The sequence below is a fragment of the Amphiprion ocellaris genome, chromosome 6 (assembly GCF_022539595.1).
Source record: "Amphiprion ocellaris isolate individual 3 ecotype Okinawa chromosome 6, ASM2253959v1, whole genome shotgun sequence".
NCBI lineage: Eukaryota > Metazoa > Chordata > Actinopteri > Pomacentridae > Amphiprion > Amphiprion ocellaris.
In genome coordinates this window covers 13,067,605-13,077,972 of record NC_072771.1, presented here as the reverse complement: position 1 = coordinate 13,077,972, position 10,368 = coordinate 13,067,605, and the positions used below count along the sequence as shown (strand labels likewise).

The 10,368-nt window shown below is 45.2% G+C and overlaps 1 protein-coding gene across 1 annotated transcript; it reads right to left on the bottom strand.

The window, feature by feature from the left end:
* Positions 1 to 2,123: 2,123 nt before the first annotated feature.
* Positions 2,124 to 5,396, bottom strand: znf703 (zinc finger protein 703). The gene is made up of 2 exons (XM_023289549.3): positions 4,739 to 5,396; positions 2,124 to 4,132 (listed from the first exon to the last, which is right to left on the bottom strand). The coding sequence occupies exons 1-2, from the start codon at positions 5,003 to 5,005 to the stop codon at positions 2,624 to 2,626; spliced, it is 1,776 nt and encodes a 591-aa protein (XP_023145317.1). The 5' UTR covers positions 5,006 to 5,396; the 3' UTR covers positions 2,124 to 2,623.
* Positions 5,397 to 10,368: the final 4,972 nt, after the last annotated feature.

Below are 10,368 nucleotides of genomic sequence, written 5' to 3'. Positions count from 1 at the left end.
TTTTTTTTTTTTTAACATTTTTCTCTTAATTTTAAGGACTTCCAATAACATAAGGCCAGCACTTTGAGTGAAAATAACATTTGTGTTGCTACAGTCCCACTGAATTCAGTCTCACGTGTCACCCTCTGTGGACAAAGGATCAGGGCACACACAACACACACACACACACACAGACACACACAGCCTCACACAGACGACATAAATGGAGTGTGTGGGTGTTGACTCAGCTGCGAAAGTGTGGGGGAAGAAGATAGATGGAGGAGATTGATGAATGCCGGGATGGGGAGAATAGTGAGGCATTTGATGAACGAGTGTAAACTGGCAACAGTAGAATTAATTCCACCTCCCCGACAAGATTGCAAGTTCTCCCCTCTGCATGACCTCCAGCATGAATCATCTCCACATTGAAGCCAATGTAACCAATCCTCTATCTATAGTTTGTAAAACAGCATCCCAGCAGCCGCAGTCATATCAAAAGCAAGATAACAGTGTAGATGTGTTTCACCCTTTGTGTAAGAGAGGTACCTGCTCTTCTTCAATCAGTCTTCACCTGTACTTCACCAAGGCAACTATAGGGGGCAACATAATCCAGAGTATATCTAGTGGGACGACTGTAAGAAATATGTTGCACTAAATACATACAGTATGTGCAATACAGCACTAAATCCAGAATATCCTTGACCCATTTTGTCTAGACTGCTTTATGAACTCTAGCAAAATAGCAACAACAAGAAAGTAAGTCTGTCTTGTTCCGGACAAGTGCTTGGATCCAGTTTCCAAAGAAGAAAAATAAGTGTAGTGTCCTAAAGAGCTGCCCAGAGCAATGATCAGGGCGCCGTGACCTTGCTGGTGTGGCAGGGGCTGGATGTGGTTTGGGAGGGTCATCCATTTTGTTAATGGTCCTGTCAAGTGACACCTGTGCTCGCCTCTCCCCTGTCTGGAGTGCTAATGAACCGCGAGAGTAGAGGAGTCTGGGAGTCGGGGTCAATAGCCGCCTCGGAGACTAGATCCTCAACGCTCTCCGCCACCTACCCCTGTCAGCCAAATAGAGTGGAGACACAGACACATTATCAGGCCCAAAACACTCTAATGGCAGCAGTGTGGCTTTAAGATAGACCAACTCCTTCCCTTCGAATTAGTATCTAACGGCTGTGAGTCAGGAGCGCTGACTTCAGTAAACCACAACGCAGCAGAAAGCAGCAAGAAAATGGCTCTTCACATCAGGACACCAGCCTCCATGTTTGTGGTTCCTGTAAGAGAGCCCGCTCTCCTCAGGGGAGGTGTCAGTGCTTTGATGAATATTTCTCTATTAACCGCCTCCCATTGTCAGCTCTGGCCTTTGTGTTGCAGGCCAATCTGTCAGACCGTGAGGAGATCCTGGGTCGACACCTCCCTCAGGTCATTATTGAAGTCCCAGTGACCCAACAGCCACTCCACATATCCATCCACTCTGCTGAGAAGGCTGTTTTCAGACCTCACAAACAAGAATCAGCAATTAAAAGCTGCACTCAGAACAACAAAAGCAATGTGGATGATGGAAGGAGGAGGAGGGCTGGAGGTCCTCAGAGACTAGCTAACAGGGCTAATGTGACCCAGCCTGCCCTTCTTGGGACAGCCCTGTCAGCTGATATGAGCCATGAAATATTACACATAGCCACATATAGCATGGCTGTGAGAGCCATAATGATAGATAGTCTTAGATAAGTGCAGTGTTGCAGTCTGGCAAGATTTACTGCATCCTCTGCTACTTCATGACGCTATATATAGAATTCAATGAGGAAAAAACAAGTTAAAATGCAACCATGTATCATTTATTTAACAAAATAAGACCTTTTCCTGTTGGTCGGATAGCACAGCCATCATTGCTTTTATTTAAGTCATAGTTTCTTATCGCGCCACCATGTGTGTCGGTGACCCCAACCTGCTGGCCCCCGGTAAGCTTGAAAAAATATTACATCTTTGCATATTTACAAATAAAAATAATGGCATTGTTCAAGATATTTCTCAAGGACATGCAATTCTCCAGAGTCTGAATAGTGGAGGATGAAAAAAAAAAATACAACAGCAGAGAGGAAAGGAGATAAAAAGAGGTCCTCAGAATAAAGCCTCGCAGTCCATCTTCATCATGGTGCAACATTTTTATTTTTAGAGTGTATGATAGGCATAATGGTACTATACTTAAATCATTCTTTTCAGTTAGAATACTTAAGAACATTTTATTTGGACAGCAAAATTTCCCCCCCAGAGTTGAATACCAAGCGCTTCAGTGAAAAATAAATACAGACTTTCAGTTCTGGGAAACAGATATTGAGAAAAACAAAACAAAACTAAAATCAAGACTGTCATAATAATCCCACAATTTCATCATTTTCAAGCTCTGCTTCCCGCCGTCTTTAATCACCAAAGTCTGTTGGTTCTCTGCTGCAGACCATCCATCACAGTCTTGCCTTTGGAGCACCAGTCACAATCCTGAGGCTAACAGGTGGTATTCCTGGCAGGCATGCCAGCAGGCATCATGCCCTGTACTGGTGATGACCCCAGTCTCAAGAATCCATCTTCAGGGCAGCTCTGGAGAGTCCAAGCTGGTGCCTGCAGTCTGTGGGCATCAACGCTATTTCGGATGTCACTGGTATCCAAGAGCTGAGGCTGAGCCCAGTCTCTGACTGTAGAGGGCATAGGGGGAGTAATAGGCTGAGGAGGAGGGGAGGGATGGCATAGGAAGTCCAGGGGCTCCGGGCAAGTGGGTTTTACTGTAGGGGTGATAACGGGCCAGGCCCAAGCCAGGAGAGCCTCGCAGGGAGAATGAGCTGGGTAGGGTACCTGGGCTGCTGGGTGGGGGCAGGTGGAGATGGCAGGAAGCTGTAGACGAAACTGATGAAGGGTAGGCTGACAACAGCTTACTGTCCACCATCCCCGGCAGGGCTGTATGGGTACGCAAGTGGGCTAGTAGCTCTTCTGATGTGGCAAAACGCTTGTCACAAGGACCTCCGACAGACACCCAGTTACAGGCGTGGGGCAGCGGTTCATTGGGGAGCATGAAACCGTACGTGTAGAGAGGGTGGGAGAGAGAGGGAGTGCTGCTTGAGGATAAGGAGCTGGAGTGTAGGGAGTGGAGGTGGTGTGAGGGGTAAACCAGGGGAAAACCAGACTTAAGGCTGGAGGGGTCGTGGACACAGGTGGAGCAGTTACTGCCTCCTAGGTGGGGAGCGTTGGGGTAACTCAGACAGTAAGGGTCCCGACACAAACCCTGCATCAGAGATGGAGGTGAGGCTCCAGTGAGCGGGCTGGAGCTGGGGTGCTTCCCTGGAAGTCCTAAGCCCAAACTTGACTTGGTAGGATCCAAGCCGGGAACAAACTGGGAAGGGTACCCAGCATAGGCCCCCACAATGGAGCCATGGTAGCCCATAGTAGCAGGGGGTAATGGAAATACAGACTGTCCGGGTTTAAATGGGGAGACAGGGGCGATGTGCCCAGAACCCAGGCCAGACTGTGAAGACGCCTGTGGGTCAGTCTTGCTCTCCGGCCGCGGACTGCTGGCAGAGCTGGCATTGCTGGAGTTAGCGCTGGCTCGTACGTGGCTGGAGTTGGCCAACTGAGCCCCATCCATCCCTGACTTTACTGCATCCGAGTCTTTTTTGCCAGCACTGTTGCTGTTACTGTCCGAGTTGGCCTGCTCTGAACTCCCAGATTTGTTGTCCATGTGCGGGGCCTGGGAGTGTGGTGGGGGCTGCGTGGAAGGGGAATGGCTTTGTCTGTGGGGCTGGCTCTGAGTGTGCAGGGGAGGAGAGGAGGAGCTGGGTGACCGGGAATGGGGAGGGAAGGATGGACACGAAGCGTTACTAGCACTGGAGCTTCCATTTGGCACCCTGAACGCTGCTTTATCTGAAGGCCCCTTTGTCACTAGAACGTCCCTACGACAGTCGCCCGATGACTTGGAGTAAGGCTTGAAGCTCGACTTGTCCTCCAGGGACTGGTGCTGCTCTCCGGGCTTCGATGACCTGCTGGAGGACTCTTTGTCTCCCAGACTACCAGAGGAAAGGGAGGCCAACTTGGAGGAGGAGGGGGGGTCTGGTTTGCCAATTTGAGAGCAGGTCTGTGCCAGCAGAGCCAATGGACTCTTCTTGGCATCCAGCTGGGAAAATAAAAGGAGATTAAAAAAAAAGGTGAATAAGTTTTCTTTCTTTCTTTCTAAAAAAAAGTTCATTTAGTTTGAACATTACAAGACATGTTGACTCTACAAAGACATATCAACAAGGTTACTAGTTACAAAATGCAATATTAATTTTAATGAAAATATATAATATTGGCCATAAAATAAATTAAATATAAAGTAGAAATCCCAACAAAGCAAAATGAGGCCCCAGTTGCGTATCGACAGAATAAAGCACGTCATATAATGGAAAGCTGAAGCCAAGTTTAAGGGGAAAAAAAGAAAATGAGAAAAAAAACAAGTGCCCCAAATTAACGTTTTAGAGAAACAAAATATAATCCTGTTGTATTCGTTAAAATTAAAAGGATGATATGGCTTTTTAAACACTATTCGCAGTAATTCTGAACTCGGGCAAACTTGGCAAAAAAATTGCTGTGCATAAAATGGCGCATGTAATATTTTTGTCCGAATAACATTCATTGCAACCTGCGCCCTGTAGTTCAAAGGATTTGATCAGCATAAGGAAGAAAAACGACATCAGATGATACGAACGCGTCTCGGAGAGCATTTTTCATTTTATTTACTTACTTCGATGCTGACAGGCGCGGATGTGAGGGGCTGGAGATACTCCGGGTGCAGCAAGTGGCCGCTGTGCGCAGTCAACATCTTTACGATCCTAATAGGAAGCCTTTTAGCCTGGCGCGAGGGATCCGAAGGACAAGGACAAGACGTGGGTGTGGAAACGGATCGTCTCTCCGTTCCTGTCCGGTGTGGATCGCCGCTGGCGTCGGTGGCGCTGCGCTCCGGGGACTGTCTGCGTAAAAGCGGTTCAGGTCCACCGGGGAGATCTCTCATCTGGATCAGGGCGCGAAGAGGAAAGAAGGCGCGTAACAAGAGGACGCAGGGCTGAATTTTATTTACCAGCACATTTCATGATGATAAATTCAATAGAGGAGAGTGCGGTAATCCAAACAAACAGTGCGCAGTGCGCGTCCTCCGTGTGACCAAGCTGTCTCTATAGACAAACAAAATGTCATCCTTTATCGGGCTCTTCAATATGACCCGCTAATTATTCCTAAATATTCCTTTATCCAGTGTTGAAAAAAGCGGAACAAACAAAAGCACCATGAGTAGTCACTGCTCATCAGTGTACGGGGCAAGTTGAAGGAGTATCCCCGCAGAGGATAGTGTGCCACAGTCCTCCTGTGTGCGTCTCTCTCCCACTGCAGCAGCCTCACAGTACCTCACTTCTTCCACATACTAAAGACGTGAAGGGAGGGATTTCAAAGCAGAGAGCCGCCGTCCAATCACAAGTGCCCGTATTCATGATCAGGGGCGGGACCGGGGAGGGGGCGGGGTCTGTGGCCTCACCCTCACAACCGGCTGTAATGTAGGTAGAAATCTGTGTCAGTGACCTGCATCAGCCACATGCAAACCAGACATAAAGTTGCAGTAAAACATTTCTCAACAGATCTGACAGCACTGTAAGAAATCTAATGTGTCATAAATGAATTATCCCCAGTAAGTAAGAATGTGGAGAATAAACTGTGCGTGTATAGTTTTCTATGGAATGTCTCCACCCTGTTCTTCTAAATGGATGCATTTGATTCAGCATAAGAACCTACTGTTCAAGGATATTTCTGGTATGTTAATGGCTTTATTGCATTACAGCAACCAAACTGCCATTGCGACTGAACTTTATTCAATTCGTACAGCCTAAAGCAAAGTCACATGATTCAAGTTTTATGTATTTTACTGTTACAGTAGCCTACATGATATCTTTAGTTTTTGATCCACAGTCACACCTTCCCCTAGTGTTGCACATTGTTTTACAAGTATTATAGATGTATACACACTTCTTTCAAAAGTTTTCTCCAGCTTGTACATGAGCATAAAAGAGAAGAATCCAAAAGATAAAGTCCCTCCTCGGTTGCCTCATTAGTAAGCCCAGTAATTCAATTCTATTTTCCATAAAGAACAACAAGCTGTGCTTTATGGGGATTTCCCTCCTGGACAAAATGCCTCTTCAACTAATCAAATGGCTTGGCTTGGACAGCTCGATCCATAATCCAAGATATTACAACATTGTTTTATTCAGAGTGTTTAAAGTGGTTTCATGGATCAGTGATTATGGGCTAAAGTAAATCAGAAGAAACATTTCTTCTGAGGTTTAATAGGTAAAAATGTTTGACATTTCACAGCACAGGCTGGTCTTATCAAACTGTACTGCCATCAGGCTGCTCCTTGATTATAATGGCTGCTGCCATTTATCTGCAGCTGAGTGGAAAGGCGGCATGAGGAGGATGAAGTCACTTCAGTCTCACTCAACAGCATCACTGTTTGACCTGTCATCATTAGGCTTAGTCATCACTCATCACCCACACACTGCCACTCATGCTTCAATGACCTGCAGAGATCCGAGAATATGTGAACGTATACGTGCCCGCCGCCGGCCTAAGTACAATCTTCTTTTGACTCTGTCTGTTTGTTTAAAACGGTCTGTCGTTACCTTGGGCTGAGACACATAAACAGGTGACGCAAAACGACTGCTTTCTCACTGAGATTTAAAGGTAACGCCAAGGGCTTAAAGGGGATTTCAAACTTTTTTTTTTTTTTTTTTTTACAATGCTGACTGTCGCTTAAGTTGTGAGTCTTCTGCCTGGGCTCTTGTTTACTAAGCAGTCATCCACTTGTTAAAAGGGTGAGTGGGTAAGTCACTGCAGTGTAGGTGGGGTTGCATAAAGAAGGCAGGCGTTTAAAAGGAGACCAAAGAGGAGGGCATTGGGAAAAGCCAGACAAAGGCAGCGAGAGAATGAAACAAGGGAGGGCTCAAACAACAGGGAGCAACTCCTTTCATGTGTCCCCTTGATGTAGGCTGGTAACAGCTGTTTTGGCGTGTCGATGACTGATGGCTGTTTCCTGTTGTGGATATTTTAAGGGGACAGCTTTTCAGTTAAAGAGCTTTCTCAGCATGCCCAGGTCCCGCTGGCCCTTGGGGCATTTCCATGCCTTTCCATGGTTGTATCAAAGCAGTGGGTTTGGCTGGAACAGCAGCCAAACACAACCCCAGGATGGGGCTGATAGGGGCTGAGGAGGAGCGGACCCCACATGCCCCTGTGATCCTGTGATTTATAGAGCTGCTAAGGCCTGTAATGGACGCCATAGCTCTGTGGCGGTGTCTGATTCATCCCTGTGTTGAAAAGCTGCCGTTTGCCTGACTCCAGAGTAAATATATAATGCTGACATTAGGCAGCCGAATTCTTCAAACCTGGCTCAAGCAAATCCTCATCTGCTCGTTTGTCTTTGCTCCGTGTTTGGAAGTGCTGAGGCGTTTTGTGGCGCACATGGGGATTAGCATTGTGTAGATGCTCTGTGTGATTGTTTAATGAGGGGCTGACATTGATGTGAGCTCATAAGAGTCTTGCTTCTTTTTTTTCTCTTTTCAAGTTATTATACTTCTACAGGCCTTCACTGGTGTCAGCCAGACTTTGACAAGGTCTGGCTGCGTGTAGTACTGTACAAAGAGAAGGAGAGAGAAATGATAAAAGCGCCAGAGAGGCAGAGGAGGGAAAACGAGTGTAAATAACTCCTATTTAATTATCTGTGACTGACTTATGGGGTGTGTGGAATGGGAATAGAGGCCCGAGGCTGGGGCTCTGCTCTACCCCTAGTGTTTTCTCCAGCAGTAATAAAACCAAGGGAAAAAAGTGGATTAAGACAGTTTCATGGGGTGTAGCAGACATGGCATTTAGACCCAAACACTTAAAAAGAGCCTCGCAGGCAACATTCCAGCCAGGACAGAATGTTGAAACAAGGATTTCCTTGAGCTGAAAGGTCCACAAACAATATCTGCACAGTGTACTTAATGTATTCACACTTCCTCGTTTATCTCTCTGTGGTTGCCTTTCCCTCTGTCTTTGACATACACGTACTAATCCTTTCACAGCTGAATGTGCATGCACTCAAACGTGAAAATGTAGCCTGTGCACACAAACACAAACAGACAGGCCATACTGTACTTGATACCATCTTAAATGTGTGTGTTTTTGTATTTCTTATATGGTACCATCTATCTGACTGTCTACATGGTAAATCTGTTTGTGTCTATGTGTGTGTGTCAGAGTCAGAGCTGTGGCTGACATCCTTATCTCTCCAGTTTAGGAGGGAGATTGTCTCTCTTGTCAGCTCATCACGTCTCGCAAGCTAACACTCTTATCCACTCTGCCTACCTGTCGTCTATCTGTCTGCATTATAATCACGTCGGGATAATAGGCTTCCCCCCGTGTTCACAGATTGGCACTTTTATTTCCGAATCCTACACTGCGCAGGGTTCCACCTTGTCGTACTTGCTACACCTGAAACACATTCACAGACAGGCATGTAGGCTGCACAGCGCCCACACCCGTGCAAACTCAAGTCCTCGCTACACACTCAGGAAACAAAAGCCGCTATTGTCCTCCACACGGAGAAGTTATCAAGAGCACGGAGAGAGGAGGAGGAAGAGGAGATGGAGGGGAGAATGGGCCTGGACTGCCAGACAGAGTCAGCCTCAAATCAGATCATCCTGCATTGTTGTGTGAAATTTCAGATGACATCAAAAGATGTTTCTTTTTTTTTTTTCACTGGTCTGATGACGGAGGGGGGTCATTTTGATTGAAGCACAATCAAGGTATTCACAAGCTGGATCCGTGACAGGTCTGGTAAATGGAACAACAACAGGCCAGGCAAAGAAAATCTCCCCAGCACATTCCTCACGCTTGTTAAAGTCAGTTCTGCTTCCTCTACTCATAGTCAGAGTCTCCGCCTCTGTGTCTTCATCATCCATCCTTTGTTGAGGGGGAGGCTGCTGGGAACATACACTTTGTCTGTCTTTTTTTCCTCGAAACAACATCTAGTTTGCCATAAAAACAAAACCACAAAAGATTTTCCCCATCAGGATAATTAAGTTGAGCATTGCCAGAGCAGGTTATTCAGCCAAGCTTCTCAAAGATGTCAAGTAGAGTCAAATTTATTGTCATTCCGGACATATACAGGTGCACTGAAAGTTAACTGCACTTTGGTTGGTTAATTAGTCCAAGTTATGTATGAGTTGTGAAAGTGGACAACTAGCTGAGTTAAGTTAGCTGAGGTTGAGAAAATGTCCTCATTTAACATATAGATCTTATAGCCTCAGCTGTTGACCAGAGTCAGAACAGAGACAATCTGTGAGGCGGCTCCTGGGTACAATGAGGTAAATTACTTTAGTTCAAGCGATAGATAGATAGATAGATAGATAGATAGATAGATAGATAGATAGATAGATAGATAGATAGATAGATAGATAGATAGATAGATAGATAGATACTTTTGTATTAATCCTGAGGGAAATTCAAGTGCTCAGCAGCTTATATACGACAACATAAAATAACAAAAAGACAGGTTTGTAACATTAACATTAAAGGTTAGTATATACATTGTAATACATATGATACATTTTTAAAAAAGTACTCAGTAGGGACTGAACTAACTACTAAGCTTTGTCATGACTAAATTTGTTGACTAATATGAAAAGAAACTATCAAGGAAATTTCCATCATGTGTGTTTTCTCAAACTAGATAAATAACACTCTCTTGGGAATGCATTCTGAGAAATCTACTTATATAGTAATTTTGTGTCTTCTAACCTTAATTTAATGAGTTGAGTGAATTCTCAGCATTTTATTTATTCAACTCATTAACTCAAAATGCTCAAGTTATTTGAATTCATGTCATATGGTTTAGGATATTTAACTTGAGATTAGGAAAACTTGTATGTTTACATTAATTTAATTGGAAACGATAAGTAGATTTCACTACATTTCATTAGAGTGTTTTTCAGTGTATACAGTGAGAACAAAATGTCGCTTAACTGTGTCAGTTTAAAAATCCATCCATCCATTGTCTATACACCACTTAATCCTCATTAGGGTAGCGGGGGGCTGGAGTCTATCCCAGCTAACTTAAGGTAAAGGCAGGGGACACCTGGACAGGTCACCAGTCTATCACAGGGCTACATATAGAGACAAACAATCACACTCACATACACCCTTATGGACAATTTAGAATCAACAATTAACCTCAGCATATTTTTGGACTGTCGGAGGATGCCGGGGTACCCGGAGAAAACCCACGCATGCACAGGGAGAACAAGTTAACTCCATGCAGAAAGATCCCGGGATGGCAGACTGGGGATCTTATAG